Below are 18,445 nucleotides of genomic sequence, written 5' to 3'. Positions count from 1 at the left end.
TAAATAGTAGGGCTAGGGTTTTTTTAAGAACATTTCAAACACTCTGCTTCACCTTCATCATCTTGGATGACAACAGTAAGTGGGATGGATGGCTCGCTCTCTCCGATCAGGTTAGCACACTTGATCCTGAACTCATACATCCAGGCCTCTTCCAGTCCCTCCACAGTCATGGTCATGTTGGGGCAGATCTCTGTGTTGCAAGGCTCAAAGGCCTGCTGGTCCTGCCTCTTCTTCTCAATGAAGTAGCCGATGATGGGGCTGCCACCGTCATTACGAGGTGGCTTCCAGGTGAATGTGATGGAGTTCTTGGTGCGCTCAGTGTAATGGAATTTCTCAGGGTTTGATGGTGGGCCTGCAGATCCACCAAAGTGATTAGTTTTGACAACAAATTCACTTTCCAACCAAGACCAATTATCATACCACTCCTAAACACTGAAGTCCTGATCTGGTGCTAAGAACTCATCAAAATCAAATGATTTTGGACTCACCCTGTGGGTCCACAGCCAAGATGGGGCCCAACTCGACAGGCGGGCCCATGCCATACTTGTTCTTGGCAATGACGCGGAACATGTACTCCTGTCCCTCCACGATGCCCACACACTCACACTTGGATGAGGCGGTTTCAACGGGCTGTCTCCATGTGTGCATCTTGGCGTCTTTTCGCTCCACAAGGAAGCCAGTCAGGTCACTGCCTCCATCATCCTCAGGGTCATCCCAGTTCAGGAAGATCATCTTACGAGTGACAACAACAGGCTTCAGTTCCGTGACAGGTCCAGGGACATCTGAAGATGAAACAATGTTAACATTCATTTTTTATTTCAAAGCATCAATTCATTTCAAGTTAACTGTTGAGCTTTATCATCAAGTCCTGCTCTGACTTTCTGATCTTCCACTCACCCATGACCTCCACTCTGGTCCAAGCAGACTTGATGCCACTGGGGTTACAAGCAGAGATCTGGTATTTTCCGCAGTCCTTCCTTTGGACATTCGCAATTGAAACAATGCTGTCATTGCCCTCAGTGAGGATCTCCACACGGTCTTTGTCAGGTTTACCGTCGTCCTTGGTCCAGGTTATGGACGGGTAGGGTTTACCTGTCACTGTGGCAGGTACACGGAGTGTCTCTCCGGCTCTGATGACCACGCCATTCTTGACAGACAGGTCTAGTTCAATCACTGGTATTTCTGAGGAGGGCAACCGGTGACCAAGGAAAGAAGCCAACAACAAAAAAGGAGATTTACATCAACACTGACTCAGACAACATTTGACCTCGTTAAATTTAATCGTCTTAATTTTGTGTTCTGTCTTGTTTTGTTTTTTTCAGCTGACCTGCAGGATTCCTAACAAAGACAGATTCTGTGAATCCTGGTGTTCCCGTCTCCGGCAGCATTGCAGGCAATGACTCTGACCAGGTACTTGGCCCCCTCACGGACTCCATAGACAGTGAAGGCCCGGGTCTTCCAAGGACGCTCTGTAGACCTGGACCAGTCCTTGGTACCGGCCATGGCCTGAAGAACACCACAGAAACAGAAAAAAGAAGATTAAACTGAACTGTAATCAAGACAGTTTATTTCTGTCTTTAAGGTCAACATTAGAGGGCTGCACACTGGCTTTGGAAAAGAACATACAGTTTGAGGACTTGAGTTCAACAAATGTGAACCTGCAGCTACAGTGAGGCAGTAAGCTGTAAAGCAAATGTGAACAAAGCTGAAGAACTGACCTTATCCACATGGTATCCCAGGATCTCTCCTCCACCATTATCGGCAGGTGGGTCCCACTCCACATCAATGGAGTGGTCAGTGGTTGCCGCCACTCTGGCAACTGGCGGTCCAGGAGGCACTGTTGGGTCACAAATAAACACAGATGGTTCAGAAAAAGTTCTGAAAGCTGATGCCAATTACAGTGGTGCACTTTGGCAGATATGAAAATATTCAACAGAGTCTTGCTTAACACGTGATTTAGAACAGTTTACGTACAGATCGGAGCCTGGGCTGTCTTGGGTTCAGAGGGTTCGCTGAACTTTCCTGGGCCAGCACTGTTTTCGGCTGCCACCCTGAAGATGTAAGTCAGGCCTTCCAGCAGACCTTCAACGTTCAGCTCAGTGTCTGGGACGGGGTTCCTAAGATCAGGACAGAGAGCCAACACTCAGCTTTGATACTTCCCCACACATCAGTCAATACCAGCTTTTTTATGAACTTTAGTACAAATTGAGACAGAAAACAGGATTTGTCGTTGTGTTTCCTCACCTGTTAACACGTGCCCAGTGTGAGCTGTTAATCTCACGACGCTCCACCCAGTATCCCACGATGGGGCTACCGTTGTCGTTTGGCTCGTTCCATGTGACCAGCATGCTTTTGGCTGTGACATCATCAATCTCTGGCTTATCAGGAGCCTCAGGAGGTTCTGAGGAGGACGAAGAGACCGCAGAAAAAAATTAATTTAAATCAATTCATGTTGTTGTTTTTTCCTGCAAGTTTAACTGTATGTTACATTTAAAGTTTTTGATTTTGCCACAAAAAGAACACTTTTTACATAATGAAAAGTAAGTTTACATAAATGTATGCTAACTAGTATAATAAGCTATCACAAAGGGGCGATTCATTTACAACTAATTTATTTACAACTAAAACATATTCTACATGTAAAGACACAAGGTGACCAGGAGTTATTATAAATGATACCATACCAAAGGGATTCTTGGCAATAAGTGGTTTGGAGACACAGGGAGGACCAGCACCAAACTTGTTCTCGGCCACAACCCTGAAGATGTACTCCTTCTTCTCAATGAGTTTGGGCACCAGGTAGCGGCATCCTCTCAGTGTAGTGGTGACGCTGCTCCAGCCAAATTCCAGCTTTGAGTTGTCCTTCTTCTCCAGAGTGTAGTTGAGGATCTCACTGCCGCCGTCATCCAGAGGGGGATCCCACTTGCAGATCACAGAGTTCTTCCTCACTTCCTCAAATTTGAAGTTCACAGGAGGACCGGGAGCATCTGAGGATGAACAAAACAATTTAAGCCTTTAAAATGAGTAAAAGATACAGATACTCACTGTATAAAGAACAACACATGTATAAAATGATTATTTCTTCTCTAAAATGTAAAAAAAAAAAAAAAAAAGACAAAAAAAAAAAAAAATAACTGAGAAAAATTCTCACCAAGCACGTTGACCTCGCAGGTTGCTGAGGCAATGCCGTGGTCGTTCTCCACCTTCACCATGTAGACACCATGGTCGGCGCGGATTGAGTCTCTGATCACAATAGAGGATGTGCCTCTGCGGCTGTTGTTGATGGCCAGACGCTCGTTTATTGTTGGGTAGTCAGACTCCTCCAACTCTGGCTCAGCTGCCTCCTCCTTCTTCTCCTCCTTCTTCTCCTCTCCTTCTTTCTTCTCTTCTCCTTCCTTCACCTCTTCCTCCTTCTTCTCCTCTTTCTTCTCGGCCTCTCCCTCCTTCTTCTCCTCTTCCTTCTTCTCCACCTTCTTCTTCAGGGGCCTTTCAGGCCTCTTGCGGAGTGGTTCAGGCCTAATCACCTGGTTGTTCCAGTACCAGGTGATCTCAGGGTATGGTGAGCCGGAGATGTTGGCGTCCAGGCAGATCTCACAACCTCGCTTCACGGCAAGACCGGACTGCAGGCTGCCACTCAGGAAAACCTTTGGAGGATCTAAGAGGGAGAACAGAAGTAAAATCAACAAGAAGTTCAGCTGGAAACATGACAGATGCAAGGTTTTTAACACGGTAATTCACGTTTCAGGGCACTACTGTTTTGAGAAATACACTTGTGAGGCAGATGTTCCGACCTATAAGAGTGTAATGTCTGTATGCTAAATATGAAGCTACCACCCACCAGCGCCCTGCTAATTTAGGTTAGCATAAAGAAATATGGGGAAACAATTAGCCTGGCTCTGTCCAAAGTTCACTGATTAACATGTTATATCTCTTTTGTTTAAGCTGTAAAAAACCAGCAGCAGGATTAAGTGTCAGACTTAGATTGTGTGTGGACAGAGCCAAGATAGCTGTTTCCCCTTGTTTCTACTCTTTATGCTAAGCTAAGCTAACCAGCTGACAGCATTTTGAAACTGTATGACTTCATAAATCAGCTGTAAAACTGTAAAGCTGTTTAGTGATTGTCAGGAGGCAACGTCATCCTTACCAACAGCGTCTGAGGCCTTGACATACAGCGTGTTGCGTGACGGCTCGCTGACCCCAGCTGCATTTTCTGCTTTGACTCTGAAAGCATAGTTCTTGCCCTCTGTCAGTCCCTTGACGGTGTAGGACAGGACGGGCACCAGGAAGTCGTTGCACCTCTCCCACTTGTCCTCGCCCTTTTGCTGCTTCTCCAGGATGTAGCCCATGATCTTGGAGCCACCATCGTACATGGGAGGCTTCCAGGTCAGAGTGATGGTGCTGGATGTGGGGTTGTGTGTCTCCACATCCACCGGTGGGTCAGGAGCATCTGGGGGCAAGAGATGAATTTCAGTAATAAATCACTTGGACACAAACTGCCACAGAGCAAAAATTTTTATCAAAGAACCACTGGTGGAGTGGTCCTTTGCTAAAATCTATCTTTCCACGCGTCATATCAAACACATAGTGACAGAGATTTACTTACGTTTCTGGTCCTCTGCAATGACTGGGTTGCGGAGCTCGATGAACTCTCCTCCTCCAATCTTGTTCACAGCCTGGACTCTGAAGTAGTACTCTCCATTGGGGATGAGGTCTTTGACAGTCCAGCTCACTTTGTTCTCTCCAGACATCATATTGACATACGTCCTCCTGCCGGCCTCACGCCGCTGCACACACAGAAACGAATAAATCACTGGTTGTTTTACACGCTCAGCAGAGCCTTTCAGGTTCAGAAATGAAATAAGCTTCCATCTCAGACCTGCAGGACATAGTGAAGAATCGGGCTGCCGCCGTCATAGTCTGGAGGATCCCAGGACACTTTACAGGAGCTCTTTGTGATCTCTGAGGCCACAATCTCCTTACAGGGACCAGGAAGACCTGAAGACAGAGACACAGAGATATGAAGAAATAATCTGCTGTCCAATATATCCACGTCACAAGGTAAAAACCGTGTGTGTGATCAAGTACCGATGACTTTGACGTTGATGGTGGCACTGGCAGCTCCCAATTTGTTCTCCAGAGTCACTTTGTACACTCCAGCATCAGCGTGAAGGCTGCTGTCAATCTCCAGGTGACAGGAAGTATACTCCTTCCTGTTGAACGCAAACAATCCCATTCTTCATACGTCTTTACAGTTTACATTTTTATTCTTATTACTTTTGTTGGCAAGTTTGTGCCCAAATCAAGTTTTAATGTTTTTTTTCTTTATGTTCAGCCTTTGCTGGTTTGATATGTTTCTCATTGATTAACTGCATTAAGTGGTTTTGTGTTTCCTTATGTTTTGCATATATTGAAAAATTAAATAAAAACTTCAATAACAAAAAATAAAAGCACAACCAGGAGACAGATACAACATGGTCAGAGAAGGAGAGCTGATCATCAAACATGACAACCAGGTTCCTCATGACCTTGGTTGGGGTGAGAGATGGAGGAGGCCCGTCTTTGTTTGTATATGGTTGTTAGTTTTCAGACGAATACAATGTACATACTTATCATTCTGAATTAGGCTGCAAACAAAGAAAATAAACACCTTGGCAGGTATGAAACGTCACACTGACCTGAAACCAAGACGTTCATCTGCCTTCAGCTCTTTGCCGTCTTTGTGCCAGGTGATCTTGGGTGAGGGTACAGCTCTGAAGGGAACTGGGATGTGCAGCTTCTCTGTTTCCACAACAACCAGGTCCAGAGTCTGGAAGTCCAGAGTTGGGTTACCTGGAGACGGAGAAAAAACATCTCACTCATTCACCAATAACTTCTGTCAGTTTGATTAACAGAAATCTGTACAGGAAACGTTAGGGACAGTGTCGGATGCCCTTACAGTCAGAGTCTTTGGCAAAGACATTCTCGGAGATGTCAGAGGGCTCGCTCACTCCGACGGAGTTGATGGCCCTCACTCTCAGGATGTACTCCTTCTCAGGGACCACACCTTCCTCCACGCGGTACTTCAGTTCCTTCACTGGACGGGAATTGACCCTCATCCACTTCTCTGTTCCTGCTTCGCACATCTCGATGTGGTAGCCTGAGATGGGGCTGCCGCCGTCATTCTGTGGTGGTTTCCAGGCAATGGACAGGAAGTCCCGGCTGGCTCCAGTCACATGCAGCTCGATGGGTGGTGATGGGACACCTAATGGAGGACAAGACAGATGGATTTAGACTCTATGCACTGTGTGCAATCTGCTTTTAATTAAATGAGCCATTACTCATTACTGGACTAACCTGTTGGATCTTCGATGGTGAGGATCTCAGTGGGTTCGCTCGGATGTCCGACGCCAGCCTCGTTCTCAGCGCAGACCTGGAACTGAACCTCTGTTCCCTCAATGACGTCTGTCACTCTGTACTTACAATCTGGACCTGAAGTCTTCCCACATTTAACCCAGCGAGTACCAAGCTTCTCCTTCTTCTCAATGGAGTACCTACAGGGAGGAGACACGGACGGTAAACACACCTTCATAGTAACACCACAGAAAATCCTACCTGAGGATGTTATGTAAAGTGTTTCAACAAATGCAATACCTCACCTCAGTAATTTCACTGATGTTTGGCAACAGTTCAGTAAAATAGTGAGGAACTGGGGGAGGGTTACTCCCAATGGCTTGTAATTGTTGAAATATAATCTTATATATACTGTGTTTTTTGATACTACTATTATTTAATGTTGGATGTCCATTGCCAGTGAAGACCTACTTGAGGATGGGTCTGCCACCATCGTTTTTAGGCGCCTCCCACTGGAGGTCCACATATCTCTTGGTCACAGCATTGACAGCAAGGGCATATGGTGGCCCAGGAGTAGCTGTAAACAAACAAAATCATTTGTCAACAGAGTGAACACTGGGTATTTTCTTTAGTAGTCATCTATACATCACCTGGAACTTACTGAAAGTGTCTTTGGCCAGCACAGAGTCCTCCAGCTCACAGAACGGTCCTACACCCACAGCGTTCTCAGCAGCGACGCGGAACACATACAGCGATCCTTCATTGAGCGGAGTCACAGTGTACTTCAGCTCCTTTACTGTGGTGTCCACAGCCTGCCAGCCTTTACGCCTGACGTCACGCTTCTCTACCACGTAGTTGGTGATGGGCGAGCCTCCGTCGCGCTCTGGGACTGTCCACTTCAGGTCTGCACTGGTCCTGCTGATGTTGACAACGTCCAACCAGCGAGGAGCCGAAGGAGGGTCTGAGGAGATTATGACAAAGGTTTCTTCATGTTGGCTCTCAAAGACTTACTGTCATATATTGAATATATGTCAGTAGTTAAACATGATTATGATTAGTGTGACTGATGCCTCTGAGGCTTTTGAATAAGTAAACCCTCAACAGTTGTTTCTGAAATTTAGTTAAAGGCGCATGCCAACCAGAGTATGTAGGTCAAATGGACCAGCAGAGTTTCTGCTCCATTTGGTTTTGGTGGGCAATGTAATGCTAAAAAGATATTGCTAAAGCATATTGCACACCTCTCAATACTGCCCCCTTGTGGGCCAACTTTAAAAGGTGAGCTTGTGCAAGCTTCTTGTGTCATGACTGTATGTGATATTACTAAAAAAAAAAAGGTTGTATCACCAAATTGTTTTGTAATGCAGGAGTCAACACATTCCAGGCTTTGCTGAGACATGTTCACCTGGTAAATTGTGTCAGTTCTGGACTATCAGTACAATATATTGCCTCACTCGGACATGTCTATTACAGAGCAAAAGCTTGACATGTGTTTTAAAGCATCTGTGCCTGTTCTCGTTTGTCAACTTTACATGTCTGCTCTTCAGATTATTAATTTGATGTTTCTGTCCAGAACTTTATTGTGTTCTACAAGCATTAGTTTGACATGTAGTATCTGTTCGAGGGTACAGGTCTGATGTGCTCTATCTATTCTGGAGTCTGACATGTGTCTGGTCTGGAGTGTTAGTTTGATATTTCTGTTCTGGTGCATTATTTTGATATGTCTGCTGCAGAACATTTTTCAGCTCTGGAGCATCCCTCAGCAAGCTGTTGTAGTGTTAGTTAAGCTGGTTGTATCTAGAGCAACACACTGCCACGTCTACTTTAAAGCAACAGCAACAAAACTGTTCCAGAGCTCGGTCTAAAATGTTTTGTCTATTCTAGACAACACTTGTGTTCTCATATACGATGCACAACTCTAGAATAAGTTGTCAGTTTCAATTTTACATGTTACATGTCTATTATTGAGTATTGTCTGTTCTACAGTGTCAGTGCATCAATCTGACGAAGTATTGTTTTTTCTTACTGAGTCTCTCTTTGCAGAGCACTGGATCACTGGGCTCACTGGGTTCGCTCTCGCCAGCCGCGTTAACAGCCCGCACCCTGAACGAGTACTCCTGCTTCTCCATCAGGCCCTTCAGGAAGTGCTCCAGGAGGTTAATGTCCTCCGCCACGCGGATCCAGTCTGTAGTACCACTCTTCAGCATCTCAATGATGTAGCCATCGATCTTTGCTCCACCATCATGTTCTGGTTTGGTCCACATCAGGAAGCAGGAAGTTTTGGCCACGTCCTTCACCGTGGGTTTACCAGGAGGCCATGGAGGATCTGGAAGAGGAATGACCATGATCTTTTTAACACTTTGAAAGGATTTTAGATCCTTATACACAACTAAAGTGAATAAATGTCTTTATACCGATAGGATCTTTGACAAGGATTGGGTCTGTCTCCTTGCTTGGTTTGCCAGTTCCAGCCAGATTCTCAGCCAGGACTCTGAACTTGTACTTCTTCCTAGTGGGAAGACCTTTGACTCTGCAGAAGAAAACACATTACATCAATGGAGTGAAATCCAACAAACCTGTGTAAAACTCATCTCACAAACCAGACAGTTGAACAGTTGGACTCACCTGTAGTTGGTGTCTTTAATGGGCAGCTTGTTGCATCTCATCCATCTGTCATGGTCTGGTTCATATCTCTCCACCCAGTATCCTGTGATGGGGCTTCCTCCGTCCTCATCAGGCTCGTACCAGGTCAGAGTCAGTGAGTCCTTGGCGATGTCGGAAGGCTCCAACTTATAAGGAGCTCCAGGGGGGTCTGGAGACAAGACAGAAGGGATAGGTTTAATCCAAACTAGTCCTAACCATATGAGGGCCCTATTTTTACACAAAGAACTCTGTAGATCTTTGACCAAGAAAAGACCTATAAACCTGAACCTTGAAATGGGCCTGGTCTATTAAAGAAAAAGCCTGAATGAACAGCCTTTTTTATTTTATCATCTTTGTTGTCCATTTTCAATGTGGTAATGTGGTACCAAATCTTCAGCTCATTCTATAATTACAACTGATTATGAATCTATGAATCATCTTAGATGAACAGTTCAACATTGTGGGAAAAACACGTATTTAGTCTCTTAGGACAGAGCTAGGTTCACTTCTCCAGCGGAAGTTATTCACCAAATAGGTGTATTTTTTTCTAAAACTAGTCCATTAAAGATACAAATCAATGTGATAAACTCTCGTCCTACGGTTAGGTGACCTACCAAAGGGGTATCTGGCAATGATGGATGGGTGTTCCGCTGGTGGGCCAACACCAAACTGGTTCTCAGCAAAGACTCTGAAGATGTACTCCTTGAACTTGACCAGACCCACAGCTTTGTATGTGGTCTGTTTGATGGTGGAGGACAGGCGGTGCCAGATCTCACTGTCGGCGGCACGGCGCTCAACAATGTAGTTGGTGACTCTGGAGCCACCATCGTCACGCGGCGGGTTCCAGGCCAGGAAGCAGGTCTCGTTGGTGATCTCAGAGATGTCGAAGGCAGCCGGTGGACCAGGCTTATCTGCGTGAGCATATTTGCGTGAGCATATTTCTGAGTATATTTGAAATTGAGTTACCCATGAAATAAAAAAGTCATTATGAAAACCATCTTTATCCCATTATTTCTTCGTTGGTTGTTAAATGGTCTTACCGAGGATGTTGACGTCAACGGTGGCAGTAGCACGGCCGCTGTCATTGGTAGCCTCAATGATATAGGTGGAACTGTCGTCTCTCTTGGTCTTGGCGACAGTGACAGTGGAGTGTCCTGGCTTAGTATCAATAGAGACCCTGTCATCTGGTTTGAGGACAAGGTCGGCCTTGGTCCATTTCACCCGGGGCTCAGGCTTACCCTTCACCTCCGCGGGGAGTTCAATCTTGCTGCCGGCCTTGGCAGTAAGACCAGCCAGCAGCTTGGCATCCAGCTGGATCTCTGGAGGCTCTGCATAAACAATAAGGACAAGGATCAGTCGGAAGTTCACACTATAGAGGATAATTAACAAAAAGAAATGACTCGCTGTTCGTTAATCATTAGAAATGCAAAAATGTCTACACACAACATCATGTGCATTCCTTGTTTCTTTAAAAGGAGATGTTCTTGGTACCTTTGGGATCAACGGCCTGGATCTCATCTGTGGCCTTGCAGGGCCGGCTGGCTCCGAGTCGGTTCAGGGCTCTGACTCTATAGGCGTACCACTGGCCCTCGGTCAGACCTGTCACCTCACACTTCAGCTCAGGCACCAGGTCTCCGCAGGGTTCCCACTTATCGGTTCCTCTCTGGCAGCGCTCCACGTTGTAGCCACGGATGCCGCTGCCGCCGTCGTACTTTGGTGGCTCCCAGGTCAGGAAGATGCCACTAGCTGACTTGTCTCTCCACCTCAGGTTCTCTGGAGGGTCGGGAACAGCTGGTGGGGAAACAAGACAGAGAGGTTAGAAAGCTCCTTAATTTGCAGTATCATTAACGAGACATTTTAATCCCCGGTCTGACTCACTGGCAGGAGAGGAGACGTTGACAGGCTCGTCAATGTACGCTGGCTCTCCTGGTCCACACTTGTTGCAGGCAGTGACTCTGAACAGGTACTCCTTTCCTTCAACCACATCTGTGACGGTGAACTCTTGATCCTGGATAAATGTGGCCACCTGAGAAAGAGACATATGCCATAAAATGTTTGTTTCAACATGAGAATTTTTGTAGCAACTACTACATTGTGTACATGGCATGAAATATGCCAATAAGATCACATTAATGACAATAAATTGTCAAGCATACATGATGATGATGACAGCTCAAGTTTGTTCCTCTCACATAACTGTAATTTATATCAGAGCAACAAGACGTATGCAGGATCCAAAAATACAAATACAATAATTAGCGTACATGAAAAAAACATGAACTGTAAGCATCAGATGGTTATGCACACAGTGTGGAGTGCAGATGTTGATGTTGTACCTTGACCCAGGTCTTGCGGGACACGTCCCGTTTCTCCACCTGGTAGCCTGTCAGAGGACTTCCTCCGTCATGCTCCGGAGCCTCCCAGGTCAGGTGAACGTGCTGCCGTGTAACTTCCAGGACCTTGAAGTCCTTTGGAGCGCTGGGCGCAGCTGGAAGACACAAACAGAAATACTTAATGCCAAAAGCTTAACAAAAATAAAGGCAGTTTTGAACCAGAAAATGTTGTACTGTTAATAGTTCCTTATTTTTTTCCTTTTGTAATACTATACCAATTACGTTGACTTCGATCTCTCCAGAGACAGATGTGACGTCATTCTCCAGCTGCAGTGTGTAGATGCCTTTGTCTGGGCGAACGCTTGGCGTCACGACCAGTTCTGTGAATGTGGATTTGGTCATCAGGAAGACGCGCTCGTCAGCGGTGGTCAGCTCCTTCTCTCCGCAGGTCCACTTGGCGACAGGGGTCGGGTATCCGGTGATGGGGACTCTGATGGTGAGAGGCTGAGGGACAATCACCTCCAGGCCGTCTTTAAAGGCACTCAGGTCAAAGGTCGGACCGACTGGAGAGGGCAGAGAGACATGACTGGGACTGAATTAAGTGTATAAAATGTTTGTATTTGGCTCATTCAACCTGTATTTCATGTTTGTCATTTTCTTCAACTAAGAATCAGTTTTCTTTCAACCTTCCCGTCAGTAAAGGCATTGTCTTTCTCACCATGTGTGTCGTCAGCCAGCAGAGGTCCAATGATGTTTGATGGGTCAGAGACTCCAGCAGCATTCTCAGCAAACACTCTGTAGTTATACTTGGCTCCGTATTTCAGACCAGACACCTGAAGTAAACAGTTCCAGTGTTTACCACTTTTATTAAACATAGAATAATTAGGTCAACAACAGGGCTTTTACTCCAGAGCAGTGGAGGAAACAGATTGAAAGCTTTTAATACGAGACATTTGGATGAAGATTCCTTTACAGTTAAGTCCATGACATATCTGACAGGAAACAGCAGATCAGTATTTATTTGAATAGTTATCTGACCTTGTAGAAGAGGTCTGGGCAGAGTCGGGCGTTGCAGCGGAGCCACTTGTCGCTGCCTTCTTCGCAGCGTTCAACGATGTATCCGGTGATGATGCTGCCTCCATTCCTCAGAGGAGTCTCCCAGGTAAGCTGCACCGAGCTCTTGTTCTGGTCCTGCCAGGACAGGTTCAGAGGGGGACTTGGACGCTCTGCAGGGGGTTGGACATAAAAACCGTAAATATTACTTAAGGGGTGGGGGGGCAGAGACTGACTGGATGGTGAGGATGGTGTGTTGAATGAAGTTAGCTGATGAACTCCATCTCTCAGTTAAACTCACCGATGGGATCCATGATCTTGACGGGCTGTGAGGCCACGCTGGGCTTGCCGACACCAGCTTTGTTCTGGGCTTTAACTCTGAAGATGTACTCTTTGTTCTCAATGACGTCATTGACGATGGCACTGAGCTCATCAGCTTTGGTCACCTGGACGGGTGACCACTTCACCGATGTCCGGTCACGCAGCTCGATAATGTAAGAGGTGATGGGAGAGCCTCCATCTGACTCAGGAGTCTCCCAGGAAACGGTGCACCCGAATTTGGTGACATTTCCCACGATCACGTTCAGAGGGGCATCGGGAACATCTATAAAAAGGGACAGAAATAACAGATATTATTATGATTAAATTTAACTGCTGCCTCATTGCCTCATTGCTTGTTATGTGGAATTACAAAATGAATCAAGATTATCAGCTCATTACAAAGTTTTAGCCATGACTAGTTATATCAATTTAAAGTTAGCACCACTAACTGTTTTCCCAGAAGTCATACATTGCTATTGTATTAGACTTTTTATAATGGTAAAACAGATTTATTTTTTTTCTAAAGTCAATTGACAGACCACTCTGTTCCTGTAGTTTGTCTCAAATGTCAACTCACTCATTTAATGTGAAAATATCAGTATATCAAATCATTCTTACCAAACTTATTCTTGGCCTGTACAGGTTTGTCGGTCTCTACATTTGGTCCGCTGCCAACCCTGTTTCGGGCGCAGACTCTGAACAGGTACATGGAGTCCTTCTGGAGGCCCGTCACTGTGTACTCGGGACAGTCGGTGTGGTCGGTGGCCAGCGTCCAAGTCTTGCGCTTCACGTCGCGCCTCTCCACCACATAGCCGATGACCTTGCTGCCGCCGTCACTCTCGGGTTCCTCCCATGCCAGGCTGACCTCGCCGTCGGCGGTGTCGATCACCTGCAGGTTCTTCACGGGTCCCGGGACATCTGAAGACAAAAAAATTTTAAATGATCAGGATGATTCTTTGACTAAATTAAACTAATGCTGAGAAAACCAAGGCTTACAGGGTCCTGTAGTAGCAGTTTTTGTGACTTTGGTTTCAACTGATTCGCCTTTGTCAGACATCTTTAATGACTATCACCTGTTTGTCTTTTCCTAAATGTGTCCATCTTAAACTTTACATGTCAATTTTTTGTCTAAATCTTATTAGTTGACATCAGTATCCAGTATTTCATGGTTATCTTAGTATAAACTTGCCTTAACATGACGGAACTTGCTGCAGTTGACTATTAGTCAACCTGGTTTTGGTCTCTCTTTATCTAAAGGGTCTGACTTTAGCTTTGTGTTCAGTTAACTCACCGATGACATCCAGGTTGATGAAGGCTTCTCCTTCTCCGTGTTTGTTCTTGATGATGATCTTGTAGCGGCCCTCGTCAGACTTCATGGGGTCCTTCAGTCGGTACTCTGTGCGGTCAGCGGAGGTGTAGATGTTGTCTTTGGGCAGACTCAGATTGTTGTACAGCCAGTCGGCCTCAGCCTTTGGGTATGCACTATAGGGGACGGCCATGACAATGGGCTTCCCGGCGTCTGTGACGTAGCTCTGGTCTGTGGTCTTAATTTGAGGCACAGCTGGAGGAGGAGGAAGGAAGGAGACACAGTCAGAGACACAACTATACTGGAAACTGAGAAACACCTGGACACATTAGATAGATTAGATTAGATTATTTTCTGTAGCGTCACATCACTCATGTATTGTTTTGTCCAACCAATAATAATGGGCTTAAGCCTGGACAATAAATGTAGTGGTCTGTTTGTCCTGCCTGTCTGAGCTCTCACCTGCCAGCTCCAGCTTGGCCTTGGCATCTTTGTCCTTGACGATGACTCTGTATTCTCCCTGGTCTCGGGGTCTGATCTCACAGACCTGCAGTCTGTGGACTTTACCCTCGCTCATCATCTGGTATTTGTCTCCCTGGACGACTGTCATATTGTTCCTCAACCACTTCACCTCCACTCTGTCCTTGTTGAGCTCCACCTCGAACACAACATCCGAGCCCTGGAGGTTCGAACATGTCCTGTGGTGGTCTGACAATCTCCACTGGGGTTTCTGCAGGACAGAACAAGGTTCATGAGGAGATCACTCAAAGAAGGAACAAACCAGGAAGTAGATTATACTGAAAATATAGTTTATATTGAATAAATAGTTTGTACAGAGGAAACTCACCCTCAACAAAGAGCCTGGCCCTGGATCTCTTCTCGTCCACACCACAGGCGTATTCACATTCATCATCAGGTCTGCACTCCTTGATACGCAAGGTGCACATCTTTCCATCTTTTTCAAATGTGTATCTGTGAAAATAAACAATAAACTACTCAGTCAAAACTTAACTTGATTCATATGTTTATAATTGAGGGTCTGACTGTTCTGCAGTAATGTACCTGGGTCCTTCTCTGATTTCACGTCCGTTCCTATACCACTTGACGTCTGCTTTCTCTTTGGTTAGTTTGCATGTGAACTCTGCATCGTCAAACTCTGTGATGGTCTGGTCCTTCAGTTGCATGCTGAAGTCAGTTGGCGCCTCGCTGATGATCAGCTCTGCAGTGGACTTGTTGTCTGCAGCCACAGCGGTGTACTCACCCTCGTCGGCCAGTGTGCAGTCTTTGATGGTCAGTGTGTGCTTCTCTTTGTCCACTCTGTAGACGATGTGTTTGTTGAAGACGATCTCCTCGCCACCCTTCATCCACTTCAGAGTGGCATTAGGCCTGTTGACCTTACAGGAGAAGCTGACAGTCTTCTTCTCCTGAGTGTCGATGTCCTCCAGAGGAACCACAATCCTCAGACTCTCCTCTGAATAACACAAAACAAACATAGGTTCACTGTGAGCAGAAACTGTGTTCAGTTTTGTCATTTGCTCGTGACCTTTCTCATACAGTCCCTTTATAACTGAGCTCCAGTTTGGCCCAGTTTGCACATCATCAAACGCTTATAAATAGACAGTCTTCTACAGGGCTGGGTACTGTTTGCAACTGTTTCATGCTGATGAGTTTTGGTGCCGTCAGAAAATGTAAACATCTTACATGCTTGTTGTTCATTTAACAAAATCTGATAAAACATTCAGTTACTCATTGTTAAAGAAAGGCCTTTTCCTGAATAAAAAGTCTGAAGTCCTGTCAGAACTTGGTGGTTATGCAAATGCATGACTGGTTTATCAGTGTGTTTAGCATTGTCATTCCTATCGTACTTTTTAGTGGCTTAAAGTAAAGTCAAATTACTGCTTCATGGTTGTATGCCTCTGCCAACCAGTCCAGTTGCAGTCAGTTAACGTGAATTCTTGAGTTATGGCCAAAAAGGTGATTTGTGCGGTTACAGTGACCATTGACCACTGACCTTTGACAGTGAGGTTGCAGGCGCTCTTGGCCTGCTCTCCTCTCTGATTGGTCAGGTTGATGCTGTAGTTGGCTTCGTCTCCCTTCTGGGCATCTTTGATCCTCAGAGAGAAGACGTTGTCTCTCTGGACCATCACATACTTGCTGCTCTCAAACACTGTGTCCTCGTTCTTCAGCCACTTAGCCTTGGCTCCATCTGTATTAACCTCACAGTTCAGGACGATCTCCTGACCTTCTTTGGCCTCTGTGTCCTTCAGTGGTGTGATGATCTTCAGTTTCTCTGCAGGTAAAAAAAAAACATTAGACACTGATGTAACTCTAATTTACAGTATCACTGCTGCTGAAGACAAGCTCCACATGGCATTTCTGTGATTTTACTCTCGGCTTACCGAGCACAGTGAGGTCAGCGCTGGCTCTGGTCGGTCCAATCATCACCACATATCCGCCCTCGTCTTTGGGCTCGCAGTTCTTGATGACCAGAGTTCGTCTTTTGCCATCACTGACCATCTGGTATTTGTCTCCCGCTTCCAGTTCCTTGTCATCTTTCAGCCATTTGACCTCGTAGGTGTCCTTGGAGACGGAGCAAGTGAACTCTGCCTTCTCACCCTCCACCACCTCCTGGCTTTGAGGCCTGGAGATGAACTCAGCAGCCAGTTCTGTAGCACACAAAGTACCAAGAGAGATCAGAGGTTGGTGGGTTTTTATCAAACTTGACTGTGGTTCATGTACTCTGATCTGACAGAATGATTATAAGCAACTCTCAAAGTTAGGTTTACCACACCACCAGTCAGATTATTACCGTTTATCTTGAGATTTCCGGAGGTCTTGATGCTGGGACTCAGCCTGCAGTTGTACTCTCCGGCGTCTGCCATCTTCAGGTCCTGGATGAGGAGGATCCTCCTCTTCCCGTCAACAATGTGCTCGTAGCGGCCGCCCTCGGGCAGCTCCTGGTCTCCTTTGTACCAGGTGACATCAGCACTGGGTTTGGAGACCTCACAGATCAGTTTCACACTGTCTGTCTCTGTTCCTTCCACATTAGACAGGTTCTTGATGAACCTCGCCTCCTCCTCTGTGATGAAAGAAACAAAGTCAGATCTCAACTGAACGTCTACAACTATGACAACAAAGATTCGGGTGTTTACTCCAGCCCAGAAATGACAACTGTCATCAGTGTTTAAAGCTGTTTTCATGTGTCTCTTAAAAGTGAGGAGGGGCTTTTTGATCTTTCATTCTTACCGACGACAGTAAGCATGCCGGAGGACTTGGAGGTCTTTGCGTCACATTCGTATTCAGCCTCATCATCAAACACAGACTTGTGGACAATGAGGATGTGTTGGCGACCTTGAGCAATAATTTCATACTTCTTCCCCTTTCTGATTTCACTTCCATCCTTAAACCAGCGGACCTGTGAGACAACAAGGAGGAAGACATCTAAGAGGCTGAAAACTGATCTAAAATGTTTCCTTTGTTCACAGTTTGTCAGCAGGTGTGCTCACTTTGACGTCCTCTCTGGAGACTTCACATTCAAACCTGGCAGATTCCTTCTCTTTGACCTCGACATCATGGAGCGGCTTCGTGAACTCAACATGTGGAGCTGTCGGCACAAACAAGGAGTGATTAATGGGGTGATTCATGTTTAACCTTACCCAGGCTTTCTTAAATGTCCTTAGAGGTCCCCGAACCTGTCTTTCATTATATTTCTAAGGGGACCCTAACCTAATACAGTGGGTAGGTTAGTTTTTATAAGGGGATCTGAGAAATCTTTAACTCTGACAAAGTGTCCCTGAACTTATATTTTGAATAAAACATGTAATTTGTTTGTTTGTCATTTGGTGTTCTTAGTCTTTAGGATTCCTAACATTCTATAGAGGAATCTTTCTCCCCTGAACATTTTTGAAAGGTCCCTTAATACTTAGGAGTCTTCCTAAGTCTGATTTTCAGCTGTACTCACGTTCAACGTTGAGGAAGCAGGAAGTTTTGAAGTCTTTAGCGTCACAAGCGTACGTTCTGGAGTCGTCCAGAGTGCAGTCATGGATGACCAGCGCTCTCTTGCGGCCGTCGACGATCATCTCGTACTTCTTGGTCTTTCTGATCTCCTGTCCATCCCTGAACCATCGTACCTCTGCGCCCTCTCTGGAAACTTCACACTCGAGTGTGGCAGTTGCTTCCTCCTCCACTGTCTGGTCCTCCAGAGGCTTTGTGAACTCCACTGCGGGCTCTGAAGGCACAAAAGAATGGGATACAGAATGGCTGTTTAGTTTCTATTCTGCTAAACTGGACTAGCCATTGGCTCCTTTCACCAGACACACACCTGTTGGTTTTAGTCTGTCATCTGCTCTTCTTTCTATTCTTGGTCACTACAATACTCAAAACTTCCATTGGAAATTTGCTGTTTTAGTAATAGTAACTTAACTGAAAGGCAGTGGCTGACTGAAAGTTTCAGGTGCGTTTC

The 18,445-nt window shown here is 45.8% G+C and overlaps 1 protein-coding gene across 1 annotated transcript in view; it reads right to left on the bottom strand.

Moving 5' to 3' along the window:
• Positions 1–18,445, bottom strand: part of LOC108874713 (titin-like) — a 203,254-nt gene that overhangs the window by 71,628 nt on the left and 113,181 nt on the right. The window contains 43 exon segments of the mRNA XM_051073998.1: positions 53–352; positions 489–782; positions 898–1,182; positions 1,328–1,373; positions 1,375–1,506; positions 1,719–1,837; positions 1,975–2,117; positions 2,245–2,401; positions 2,685–2,987; positions 3,152–3,655; positions 4,145–4,447; positions 4,604–4,784; positions 4,877–4,995; positions 5,086–5,210; positions 5,676–5,829; positions 5,936–6,241; positions 6,334–6,530; positions 6,802–6,907; positions 6,992–7,291; positions 8,354–8,653; positions 8,742–8,857; positions 8,953–9,139; positions 9,585–9,881; positions 10,011–10,298; positions 10,462–10,761; positions 10,849–10,996; positions 11,307–11,458; positions 11,579–11,866; positions 12,022–12,136; positions 12,342–12,529; positions 12,658–12,960; positions 13,296–13,595; positions 13,969–14,238; positions 14,446–14,662; positions 14,664–14,713; positions 14,831–14,955; positions 15,046–15,454; positions 15,995–16,273; positions 16,383–16,649; positions 16,793–17,062; positions 17,230–17,398; positions 17,490–17,587; positions 17,945–18,211. Coding sequence (XP_050929955.1) covers positions 53–352; positions 489–782; positions 898–1,182; positions 1,328–1,373; positions 1,375–1,506; positions 1,719–1,837; positions 1,975–2,117; positions 2,245–2,401; positions 2,685–2,987; positions 3,152–3,655; positions 4,145–4,447; positions 4,604–4,784; positions 4,877–4,995; positions 5,086–5,210; positions 5,676–5,829; positions 5,936–6,241; positions 6,334–6,530; positions 6,802–6,907; positions 6,992–7,291; positions 8,354–8,653; positions 8,742–8,857; positions 8,953–9,139; positions 9,585–9,881; positions 10,011–10,298; positions 10,462–10,761; positions 10,849–10,996; positions 11,307–11,458; positions 11,579–11,866; positions 12,022–12,136; positions 12,342–12,529; positions 12,658–12,960; positions 13,296–13,595; positions 13,969–14,238; positions 14,446–14,662; positions 14,664–14,713; positions 14,831–14,955; positions 15,046–15,454; positions 15,995–16,273; positions 16,383–16,649; positions 16,793–17,062; positions 17,230–17,398; positions 17,490–17,587; positions 17,945–18,211 — 9,477 coding nt within the window.

Source organism: Lates calcarifer, linkage group LG1 (assembly GCF_001640805.2).
Source record: "Lates calcarifer isolate ASB-BC8 linkage group LG1, TLL_Latcal_v3, whole genome shotgun sequence".
NCBI lineage: Eukaryota > Metazoa > Chordata > Actinopteri > Centropomidae > Lates > Lates calcarifer.
Note: the sequence above shows the minus strand (reverse complement) of the source record. Positions and strands in the feature narration are given on the sequence as shown.